Consider the following 12,616-nt stretch of genomic DNA (forward strand, 5'->3'; position numbering starts at 1 on the left):
GTATCATCGGTCTGAGGGAAGGGTGGAAAAGGAGCGTGTGGAACACCCCACACAGGAACCTACAGCAATGTGAAAAGAGAAACAATGCATTCACAGAAGACAAGAAGGAAACGCCTCCTTCTGTCTGTGTGCACAGACAGATGCACAAAGAGCTGAAACTCTTATAACACAAGGGTTGCTAACATGACGACACAGAGAGAAGCAATGAGGAATTGTGCTCTCAGGAGGCAGATGAGCCCTGAGAACACAGGGATGGCCTGAGAGGCTGGAGGAATGCAAACCCCCTCTGGGGGCAAGGACATGTCCTCCTGCTCAGAGAGGACTCTGAAGTCTGATCAACATTCACAGTTTTACTCAGACTGTCCCACATGCTTGAACCTGACAATAATTAATTTTTAAACTATTCCAGTGCATTGTCAACATCACATCTGAACATGTTTGAAGAAATCAGTTAACACCTTTCAGGAGAAGACAGGGTATGTTGGGGATCAATAAAAATCCAATAGTGTAAGACACTTGATTCAGTAGCTAAAAACCTTCCAAAAAAAGAAAACACCAGATCTAGATGGTTTCACTGGTTAATTCTAACAAACAGTCCAGAAAGAAATAATACCAGTTCTATGCAATCTCTTCCAGGAAACAGAAGAAGAGGGAACACTTCCTCATTCATTCTGTGAAGCTGGAGCTACCCTGATACCAAAAGCAGGACAAAGACATTACAAGAATACCAATTTCTCACTAAAATGTAAAATGATCCTTAATAAATATTAGCAAGTTGAATCATGATCAAGTGGGTTCATCTCAGGAATGCAAGGCTGGCTCAACAGTCATCAATCAGTAAAATTTATTCATAGTTGTTGTTTAGTCGCTAAGTTGTGTCCAACTCTTTTTGACCCTGTAGACTGTAGCCTGTCGGGCTCCTCTGTCCATGGGATTTCTCAGGCAAGAACACTGGAGTGGGTCACCATACCCTCCTCCAGGAGATCTTCCCCCACCAGGATTGAATCCTCATCTCTTATGTCTCCTGCATTGGCATGCAGATTCTTTACCACTAGGTAAATAAACCATGTTATGTGTATTTCACTATAATAAAAGTAATTAAAAAAAAAAAAAGATAGGGCTTCTTGCCTTCAGGAGTCCAGGCAAGAATACTGGAGTAGGTTGCCATGTCTTCCTCCAGGGGATCTGCCCAACCCAGGGATCAAACTCAGGTCTCCCACGTTGCAGGTAGATTCTTCACTGTCTGAGCCACCAGATAAGCCCAGAGATAAGCCGTATAATCAGATAAATTATAATATAACACATATGCACTCGATAGACTATGAGTAAATTGTGCTTTAAGAGCCCAGGTTGGCATGGCTGCCCAGATGCAGGGTCGTGGAGGGGTGAGATGTGGGCTCTGGAGTCAGATAGCCTCCTCAACCCTTGTCTTAGCTACTCACAAGCTATGTGCTCTTCCACAAAATTGCAGTGTCCCTCATGTAAGGAGCATCTATGTCACAGGGCTTCTGAGAGGGACCATGAGTCAACCCACAGAAGGTGCCTGGCACAGAGTAGCCCCTATAAAGTTTATGCAACAGCGCAGGCTCAGCCTCACCTAAGGAATCATTCTAACCTCCCTATAAAACCCTGAGTTGTGAAGACTGCCCTTCCTAGATGACCTGAAGACCTTAGTCTGTGTGAGAAGTGACCGTTCTGGGGGACACACAGGCTCAGCGAGTAAGTGACACCTTCACAGACCACACGACCTGGTATGGGCATGTCTGCCTCACCAGTGCAAACACATTCACCCTTGGGGGGCACCTGCTGGCTGCTCTGATAGCAGTGGCAACAAGGCCACGCCTCTTCTCTCTCCACCCTTCCTGTGACTGATGCAGCGGGTGAAACTTGCGTCTCACACTGTGGCTGGGAAGAAATGCTTTCTCAACTCGGGGGAACACTGTGGCGTTTTCACTTGGAAAAACTCTCATCCTTGTTAATCCTCTAAATGCACAAGCCTATATTTGCTAGAATATAAACATATAAGGGAAATTTTTTCCTGACTAATCTAATAATAGAACTTGACCAAAGACTTGGGATTGTTACTGCTGCCAATTCTGATTAGGTGCAGTTTTAAAATGTCATATGTAATTAAATATATTATTTTTCACTTCATCTCATGATACAAAAGTAAACTTAATAATGTAGGAAGCTTCTCTTTTCTTGTTGGCATGAACTGGTTAAACTGCTCACAAACATTCCTAAATGTTTGTGAGATCCACAATGATGTTCATCAGTAGCTCCTCAGAGACTTCTGTACAAATAAAACCGCTGGCCTAGCTCAACAAGATGATCTCATTTGCTTCCCAGCATTCACTAACTTCAATAGTACATGAGATGAAAAAATAGGAAAAAACATTAATTTAAAAAAAGCAAATATTAACAGTAACACTTCCCAGGTGCTCTAGTGGTAAAGAACCTGCCTGCCCATGTAGGTGACACAGGAGACAGGGGTTCAATCCCTGGGTTGGGAAGATCTCTGGAAAAGGGCATGGCAACCCAGTTCAGTATTCTTGCCTGGGAAATCCCATTGACACATGAGCTTGGCGGGGTACAGTCTACAGGGTCACAAAGAGTCAGACATGACTGAAGTGACTTAGCATGCAAGCATACAAAGAAAACCATATTCTGTGTAGAATATTATCTTCCAACAAGTTCTCATTATATTCAATATCTTTCCTTAAGCAAATGACCTGTGGTTACTTGCTAGATGCTTTCGATTTATGCTGCTGGAGAAGACTCTTGAGAGTCCCTTGGACAGCAAAAAGATTAAACCAGTCAGTCCAAAAGGAAATCAACCCTGAATATTCACTGGAAGGACTAATGCTGAAGTTGAAGCTCCAATACTTTGGCCACCTGATGCAAAGAGCTGAGTCACTGGAAAAGACCCTGATGCTGGGAAAGATTGAGGGCAAAAGGAGAAGGGGATGACAGAGGATGAGATGGTTGCAAGGGATCACTGACTCAGTGGACATGAATCTGAGCAAACTCTGGGAGACTGTGAAGGATAAAGGGGCCTGGCGTGCTGCAGTCCATGGGGTTGAAAAGAGTCCGACATGACTTAGCGACTGAACGACAATTCCTTACCTGATTAGTATTTCAGAAGATAAATCGGCTTCCTGCTACTCCATCCTCGCCAAACATTAAGTCCCCCCACTTCTTTTTAAATTCTCTAGACCTGAGTTTACACAATAGGGACATCTGTTTCTCAAAGGTTCAGTGGAATTTGGGCAGACTGGTATTTTTTTGTTTATGTGTGCGTGTGACGATATTTAAAACAATGAATTTCACTTCTTTAATGGCTAAAGTTCTAGTTCTTTCTCTGTGAGTTTTGGAGAAATAGTTACATTTACTATTTGAAGAAATATATATATATATGTATCTATTTTAAAAACTGTCCATTCTGTCAAACATGTTAGGGTAACACTGTTATAACTATAGTATTAAAATTCCTAAGATAGTTGTCTTTTCCTTTTCCCCCAAAATTTTATTTATTTTTTATTTTGGGCTGTGCTGGGTCTTCGTTGTCATGAGGGCTCTTCTCTAGTGGTGAGCAAGTGCTCCTTTTCGTTGCCATACGCAGGCTTCTCATTGCAGTGGCCTCTCTTGCTCAAGTACGGGCTCTAAGGTGTGCAGGCCTTCAGTAGCTGAGGTTACTGTGGCGCATGGGCTTAGTTGCCCCACAGTACTTGAATCTTCCTGGCCTAGGAACCAAGCCCATGTCTCCTGCATTGGCAGGTGGATTCTTTACCGATGAGCCACCAGGGAAGCCCCTGGTCTTTTCCCTTTTCATTTCACCCTCTGAGGGCTACACAAGTATATCTCTCAGTTATTGCAGCTGAGATTTTCCTAATCACTGAACACGTTTTTAAATGTTTATTGGCCATTTGTGAGTTGCCTATTCTGGACTTTGATAGTTTTCTACTAGGTTTCTTTTATTATTAGTTAGTACAAATTATTTGTAGATTATCTCTTTGCTTTTTCTGCAGTTACGTTACAATGTGTCTGGATGGATGTTTTGTATTATTTATCCTGTTTGAGATTCCATTAAGAATCTGTGGTCTTTCGTCATTCTGGAAAAATTTCAGGCGCCACTTCTTCAAATATTATCTCTCTTCATGTTTTCTTTCCTCTCCTTCTGGAACTCCCACTGGCCATGGGAGTTGGACATGGTCTGATTTTATCTTCCACGCCTCTTAAGCTCTGTGACAGACACCATCAGTTGGTCCCAACCTCTGTTTCCCTTGCAGGCTTCCCACTAAAGAGGATGAGAAACGTTGTATGTTTACCTTCTCAAATCCCTTTGCGGCTGGGGTGGCCATGCAACAGAGAACTGCCACAGAGCTGGAGGGCCTCTGGAAAGCCTTTTGGTTTCCTTATCAAAGTGGGGGATGTCAGGCACTCGCTGTACCTTCCTCCTCACTTCCGACCCTACAGATGGGAGTGATGTCTGGAGCTTGACAGCCATGTTCAGCCATAGAGAGACAAATAAGAGGACAAAGAACCAAGAGAGTAAAGACACTCTGTGGGCCTTGATTACAATATTAAGCAGTGAACCATTCCTGAAACTACAAAAAAAAAAATCTTTATGGTTGAAGCAACTGTTAGTTGGGTTTTCCATTTCTTAAAGTTGAAAGCCTATTAACTAATAAAACCCCTCTATCACATTTGCATCTTAAAATCTCTGTTATATGTCCTGGGTAATTTCCTGTGATCTATTTTCTGGTTCAGCAGTTCTCTTTTCTGCTGTATCCAATCAGTTTTCAATCCAGCTGTGGTTTTTACTTTCAAATTTTAAATTTCTACTTGGCTCTTTTCGAAATCTTTAAAAAAAAAATAAAACCATGTTCCTTCCTTATGATTTTTATTCCTTCTCTGATCTCTAATATGTTTAAACATAGTCTTTTGAGGTCTCTTTCTTACTGTTTTATTATCTCAAATTCTGGTAGACGGTCCTCTTGTTTGTGGTGCCTGCTGACTAGATAATATTCTTTCCTTTGTTTAAATTTTATTGGAGTCTAGTTGATTTACAATGTTGTGTTAGTTTCAGGTGTACAGCAAAGTGATTCAGTTATACATACACAAATAGTCATTCTTTTTCAGAGTCTTTTCACATAAAGGTTATCACAGAATACTAGGTAGAGTTCCCTGTGCTGTATAGCAGGTCCTATTGTCAAGTAGATCATTTTCCCGACTGTTTTGTAATTTTGAGTTGTGAGAGTATTTTCAGTAGCATCTGTGCTCCAGGCCACAGAGCTTCTGGCAGCAGAGACACTATAAACTGGTCACTGCTTACAGCAGATATTATAAATTTGGACTCCAAACCTCATCTGGCCCAGCTTTTCCTTCCTTCCCTACACGAGATTTTTTGGGGGGGGGGGGGCCACAAAGAAATCCCAGGTGGAGACTGAGCTTCCTTATCACCTCCCTGGATTGGCAGGTGGCAATTTTTATCTCCCCTTCACTAATAAAGATAAGCATTTGGGGAGCCTTGGTTCTGTACAGGGGTCTCAGGACCATTGCTCTGGTTACAGGAGCTCAGTGCCAGGTCTCCCGCCCCTGCACGAGCACAAACCACAGCCTGCACACATTGGAGGCCCTTTCCCACCACCCCAGTCCCACCCTGGGGTGGCCAGAGTCCAGTACATGCCTCAGGACTCTGGTCTTCACTCCTCTTTTAATTTCTGGCATATAGTTATTTTCCGTTCCTTCTTCAGAGCTTGGCTATGTATTGATATTTAAAAAATTACATCATATTCACATTTCCAGGGCTTTAATGATAATTCAGTCTAGAACTGAAATTTATCCACAGTGAAATCTTCACTGAAAGCACTCTAAATCACATGTAGTCAGACCAACTGGACACTTTTATATCAGGAATCATGTGTAATGGACTTCATTGCTGTGAAGATTATTTAGTAGACAGCATAAAGTTCTTTCTCACGGGATTAGAGTATCACACGGGTACAAAGGGGTACACTCACCAGGCTGGGTTTGATGCCTACACTTTCAGCTGCTTCAAATGCCAATAAGAGATTTCTTTTCTAGGTTAAAATACAAACAGAATGAAATTATCAGCCAAGAAAATATAGCTTTTTTTAGGAATAAACACCAACTGACACTCCCATATAGATTACCTACTATTTATAAAACACAAGTGTTGAAGTCAAGTATGCAGACAGTGGTCTCAGTTTAAGGGGGAAAAAAGAAGATTAACAGATTACCACTGTCACTAAAAAATAACATTATTGATTGATTCCTGACCATCAAAGATACATTTTTGTTAGTTATTTTTTACTTTGTCAATATTTAGGACATATACATTCTGCTGTGTATCAAGTTGTTTAATCATGGTGCTGTATCAAAAATTATCAAAGTAATATGTGCACAGAGTTAAATATAATCACATGAAAGACTTCCTTGCCTCAATCCTGGACCTTGGGAGAATGATTTTTCGTTTCTCTCTTTAATTCCAGGGACTTCTTTCCTTACATCACTGTTTCTTCCTTCCTTCCTTCTAAATATTTATTTATTTGGCTTAGTTGCAGCACTTGGGATCTTTAGTCACAGCATATGGGATCTAGTTCCCTGACCAGGGATTGAACCCGGGGTCCCCTGCTTTGGGAGCTTGGAATCAGCCACTGGACCACCAGGGATGTCCCACCACTTTCTTGATTTCTAAAATAGAGGCATGACCTTCTAACTTCCTCCTAAGTTAAATGACTCAGGAATCATGCATCTCTCTCTTCCCTCCATTCTAGTCACACAGCTCACATCCGCTCCCTTATTAGTTATGTTTGTGACTTTAACCAGTATCCTCAAACCATCATTTCTTGTCCCATCAGTTACAAATGACAGTTCCCAACTTCAATTGGTGTGATGAGTAGGACTTTCCCTTGCCTTTCCTCCACCTGGTCATGTTCTGAACTGTTCAAGCTGATACACTTGGCTTCCTTCTCCTCAACCACACTGAAGTGTCCGGCACTGTCTTAACAGGATGACTCTGAAGGCTGAAAACAACAAGGGGTATTGGTACAGCAGCTGAGATCACATTCCTCGCCCCAGGTTCCATGGTTGTGATGCTGTGCCACTCAAAACATTCTTTCCAAAGGGTTTTCCTCTTTATAACAACCAACAGCTCAGAACCACACCACGTTTCAGTATGCTCCAGACCTGGACCTTGCCTTTCTTCAAGTCTGCTTTCAGTTCTGCTTGTTTGGGACTTTTCTTGCTGGGAGAACTGTATCTCCTTCTCTTCTTCTGCCTGCTTATCTTCCTATGGCTTATAATCCATGATATTCTCTTTGTACTAAAGTGACTTTTCAGATTCTGATTTTGATAGGTTTTTACAGGTGGCACTATGATAAAGAACCTTCCCAACAGTTCAAGATTCGTGGGTTTGATCTCTGGGTTGGGAAGATCCCCTGGAAGAGGGCATGGCAATACACTCCAGTATCCTTGCCTGGAGAATCCCATAAACAGAGGAGCCTGGTGGGCTACAGTCTAGAGGGTTGCAGAGAGTTGGACATAACTGAAGTGACTTAACATGCATATAAACAATACAGGCCTCTCTTGGTGCCCTTTTCACTGTCTGCTGTTCACCAAAAAACCCAAGAAATACATTGCACTGAGAGCTCTCCAGACCCAGGCTCCAACTGAGGAGTGCTGAACTTCACTCATCCTGAAGGTCAAAGGCATTATTTCATTCAAATTAGCTCCTTCCCTTTGAAACTCAACTTCAATCTCGTCTCTTCCAGGAACCCTTCCCTGCTTGCAACCCTCTTTCTCCTCCAGCAAAAGCCCCACCCCTCCCAGGCTGAGTCTCACACACGTGCTCAGCTTTAAACTGCCGGCTTGATTTGCCTGTGTTGACACATTGTTCTGAGAACCCTCCTTGGTAACTCTGAGATACGAGTTTCTCTCCCCAAACCTCAACACAAGATCTCCCAGTGCAGGGGCCAAACCCAGAGCACGTCCACATGGGGCAGTTAGGAAGCAAGAGGCCAGTGGTCATCGGGGGAGGCTGTGACGCTGCATGATCTGGAATGAAAACTCCACGCCAAGTTGAGGATTCAAGCCAAGTTGAGGATTATAACCCGGGAACAGCCTCTGAGGAAGCTCCCAGAACTGTTCTGCCTGTAAGAGTTTTTTTGTCAAAGCACAGTTGTACAGGATATTAGGACAGAGAGCTGTGCATCAAGGGATGCACCTGGAGCTAAGTTCTTCACCCCTCACGAACCTGCAGCATCTCACAGCCTGACCTGCCTCCTCCCCAGGACAGCATCCTGGAGCAGGGAGAAGAAAGGCAACCCGCATGCTGGAACCACGGGCCCCCGGACCTCAAGGACAACAGAGCGACCAAGCTGTGATGCTCGGCTGCTCTGTGCATTTCCAGATCTGGGCAGCTGGCCGTGAATCTCGGGGATCAGCGGCCTCCAGGGGACGTGATGCGGTTTCCGTCATCTGGAAGCAATGAGATGATCCGAAGGATGAAAGCAAACACTTTCCATCATTTTCCAACACATCCACTGACGGGAGAACAAAGTGCCTTGGCTGCAGTCAAACACTTCACACCCCGAGGACCTATCTGCAGCAGGCTTCGACCAACCTCCCCATTGGTAGAAACATTCAATACCTGCTCAACCATGAGGAGCAGCACTCTGCCAGCACTAGCAGACTCTCCTAGAAGACAATCTTCCTTCTTGACCTTCTTCAGGCCCTGATGACCCATGACCTGCTGCTCACTCTGTACCAGCAGCCCTGGATTGTGTAAACCAGCTGCATCCCTTGATGCACAGCCCTCTTGTCTTAAAACCTTGTACAACTGTGCTTCGACCTCTATCTAACAGGCAGAACAGTTCTGGGAGCGTGCTCAGAGGCTGCTCATAGGTTATAATCCTCAGTTTGGCTCGAATAAAAATTTTCTTTTTCTTCCTTGATCGACTAATGAATTTTTTTTGTCGACAGTGCCCAGGCTTCGTGGATCCTGGGACCCCACAAGCCCCTGCTGGTCTGCTTCATGGCTGCTCCTCCCGGCACCTTCACTGGGCCACTCTGCCCTGCCCTGGCCACAAGGATGGAGTCCTCAAGGCTTGTTCCTTGTCTTCTCTCGGTGCCTCTGTGAAGTTTGATTTATGATAAGAAACACACCTTTGGTCTTTGTCTTGGCTCCTGCACAGAGCTCCTAAATCCTTTATAATTTTCTATGTAGGAGTCACGGATGCATCTTTTGTAATAATATTTGTTTTCTGTCCTTGGTTCTAAAAATGGCTTCAGAGAAATAAAGATAAAACAGGTGTCTTTTTATTTGCTTGTTTATCTGGCTGTGCTGGGTCTCAGTTGCAGCATGTGGGGTCTTCACTGGAGGCATGCCAACTCTGAATTGCAGCGTGTGGAATCTGGTTCCCTGATCAGGGATTGAGCCTGGGTCCCCTGCATTGGGAGCACAGAGTTCTAGCCATTGGACTGTCAGGGAAGTTCCAAAACAGGTGTCTTTTGTTATTCATAACAAACCCCTTCCAACAACACCTGGATTTATGTTAATGACTCAATTTTTGAAAACCCCTGGAAAGACAGGGTGGGATTAGAGGTTATAACATTCAGCCCCACTCCCTGACCTGCAGGGAGCGGGGGAGAGGCTGGAGGCTGAACCAATCACCAATGACCAATGATTTAATTAGTCGTGTCTGTATAATGAAGCTGCCAGTAAAACCCCAAAGGATGGGGTTCAGTGAAGCATCCATGTGCTGGGAGGGTGGCACACTGCAGACTCCAAGGGGACAGAAGCTCCCGTGCTCGGGACCCCTCCCCCAGACCGCGTCCTGTGGACTTCCTCATCTGGCCCGCCGACCTCCCCATGTCCCTGGCCTCTGCTCCCCTGGGTGTGCCTGTGGCATGCTCCCTGGCTCTGGAAGGCTCCCCTGCTCTCTGAATCACGGGTCCCCTCATGTGGGCTCTTCACTGGAATTCCGCCTCAGAGATGTCCACAACCTTCCTGGTGAAAGTCAGGTCCCCGTGTTCACCCCACGCCCTGTGCTTCTCTCATGCTCTTCCACAATTTATAGTTATTTACTTACAGTGCTACTTGTTACAAGTTTACTACTTGTTTGCTGACCGTCCACCTCCCAAGGACAAAGGACCTGTCTATACCACCACTGCTGCCTTTATAACTGGGCATGACAGTTACCAAGAAACATCTGTTGAGTAAATGAGTCCAGGGCCCGAGACAGCATTTCCCGGAGTAACTCTGTGGAGTATGATTTTTAGGATGTTCTAGGGCAGGGTTTGGCAAACCACAGCCCACAGACCAAACTTAGCCCTCAGCCTGTTTTTGTTAACAAAGTTTTATTAGAACATAGCAAGCCTATTAATTGACAAACATCTATGGCCGCTTGGGTGCTTTGATGGGAGAGCTGAGTAGCTTTGACAAAGACCACAGACCAACAAAGCCTATCACTGACCCCTGAAAGGGGAAGTCTGCCAACTCCTGTTATGGATGATTATATTAAATGTTAAAAAGTTCTGTGGCTCTGACGTAGGTTGGCCTAAAATGAGTCACACAGGTTTCTCTAATGAAGGACTTCCTAGAGTATTTACGGCATCAGGAATCTCCAGAAGTGTGCTATGATAAACACCTTCCCCAGCTTATCTGAGCCAGGGAATTCTGGTTCTTTGGAAAAGATTTTGAAAATGCTGGCCTAAGGTCTTGAAACCATGAAGGTGAGTTTCAGGGCTTCCTCTGAAAAGTAAGTGATAGGAAGTTCTCAGCAGACACAGTCAACTGGTCTCTGCTGCATTTTCCTAGGTAACAAGGGAAGTTGGGAACATTACTGATTGTGGGACCTGCCCTGCCTTGTGATCTGTGCTGGAATCATACCCCAGTTTCCTCTTCAAGGCCACAAACCCCATGCTCTCTGGGATGTATCAACAGTGTGAGAAATTCCCCTGTGTTCTGGAGGGTGACCAGGGTGGGGATGGGGGACTTACTTTCTCCTGGCTGTTCAGCTCCTGGTATGGGATGTGGGCAGGCAGGTAGGTGTGGAGGAGAGCGCAAAAGGCCAAGCCGTCACTCCAGCTGCTGCTGAAATTGGTGATATCGATGTTCTGTGGGGAGAGCAGCATTAATCACCAGACTGCTGAGTCATGACTAAACAGGGCTGTGCAGCCATCTCTGGGTTTGCAGGAAGATGAGACCAGACACTACCCACGTCTGCTGGGAGTACATTCGTTAATAATTTTGCTGTCAGGAAAGGTGACCTGGTGTTGCCCAAATCCATTCACAGGAACGCACAAAAAAAGACTCTGGAGTGAAAAACAGTAGGGAATTTCTGGCGGCCCGCTGGTAGGTCAAAGGTTCTCAGACACTGTACTCTCAGATTAACCACCTGTTAGCTTTGTACACCCTAATACCTCCCAGCCTTATTTGACCAAAGAAGAATCACCACCACCACCATCACCATCATCATCACTACCACCACCATCATCATCACCACCACGATCACATCACTGTCTCCATCACCATCATCACCATCACCACCATCTCCTAGGGAAGACCCAAGGACTTCCCCTCAGAGAGCCACCTTAAACTGTGTGTCCTTAAGATCTCAATCTGACTCACAAGGACAGCCCCTGGGAGGGACAGACAAGTCTGAGAGGCCCAGCTGGAAGGTCTGTCTGTGCTTAGGCTGGCCCCCCAAGAAGGAGATCATCTGGATCTCTTGTCTCAAAAGTCTCTCTAAAGACCCTGTAACTACCTGATGGGACTTGGGGGCTGTGCTGGAAATGAAGGCACTTTGATTTTATGCCTTCCGAAGAGGCTTGTGCATGAAAAAAAGCAGAAGGAAGAGCTGGGGTGGGGGGGCACGACCCATCCAGTTCACTCAGTTTCAGCTTTCAAACCAGATGCTGGGCTGGGAGATCCTGGGGAGGGTGGGCAGCTGCAGAGAAACCACGCATCGCAAGAGGGGAGGGTTTCCGGACTTAATGGGTGAGAAGGGAGGATGGTTGGCAGAGTGTCTACATGGTACCCGTCACTGTGAATTTTCTCATTTAATTCCCAGGACACCCACACCTGTAAGTAAGCAGCGTCATGCCCATTTGACAGGTGAGAAAGCTGAAGTGAAACCAAACCATGCTGGTCCAGCTCCACCCACTGGCCACTGCCCCGGTCCTCTTGTTGGGTTTCCTTCCTCCTTCTCTTTTCTCCCTCCCTCCCTGACTTCCTTCCTGTATAAATTCATTTTACACCAAAAGCGTTTAACACTTGGTAGATCTTTCTTTTACTGAAACACGAAAACATTTTTTTACACTTCACTTTTGTACCATTTATGACACAAAACATCATTTTTCTCCACCTGCACTATCTTCAGAGGCATTTGAGAGGCCAAAGCGGACCCAGAAGGGTGACAATGCCACCCACCTAACAAACTGAGATGCCGCCCTCTGTTTCAGCTCACTGAACACTGCTTAGGAACAGCTTTTGATCTAAAGTGCAAACGTCCTCATTTATTGAGCCAGGGTGGGGATATAAAAATCTGGTGCCACCAAAGCCAGGAGTGAACAATCAATCAGAATGAGT

General features: G+C 45.1%; 1 protein-coding gene across 8 annotated transcripts in view; it reads right to left on the minus strand.

The window, feature by feature from the left end:
* The window catches only part of SPECC1 (sperm antigen with calponin homology and coiled-coil domains 1), a 198,288-nt gene that overhangs the window by 4,717 nt on the left and 180,955 nt on the right, over nucleotides 1-12,616 (minus strand). For all 8 annotated transcript variants that reach the window (XM_061143591.1, XM_061143587.1, XM_061143590.1 and 5 more), the window contains 2 exons: nucleotides 11,026-11,142; nucleotides 6,024-6,083 (listed from right to left, as the gene is read on the minus strand). In XM_061143591.1, the coding sequence (XP_060999574.1) occupies nucleotides 6,024-6,083; nucleotides 11,026-11,142 (177 nt within the window). The remainder of the gene's footprint in view (nucleotides 1-6,023; nucleotides 6,084-11,025; nucleotides 11,143-12,616) is intronic.

Source organism: Dama dama, chromosome 5 (genome assembly GCF_033118175.1).
Source record: "Dama dama isolate Ldn47 chromosome 5, ASM3311817v1, whole genome shotgun sequence".
Taxonomy (NCBI): domain Eukaryota; kingdom Metazoa; phylum Chordata; class Mammalia; order Artiodactyla; family Cervidae; genus Dama; species Dama dama.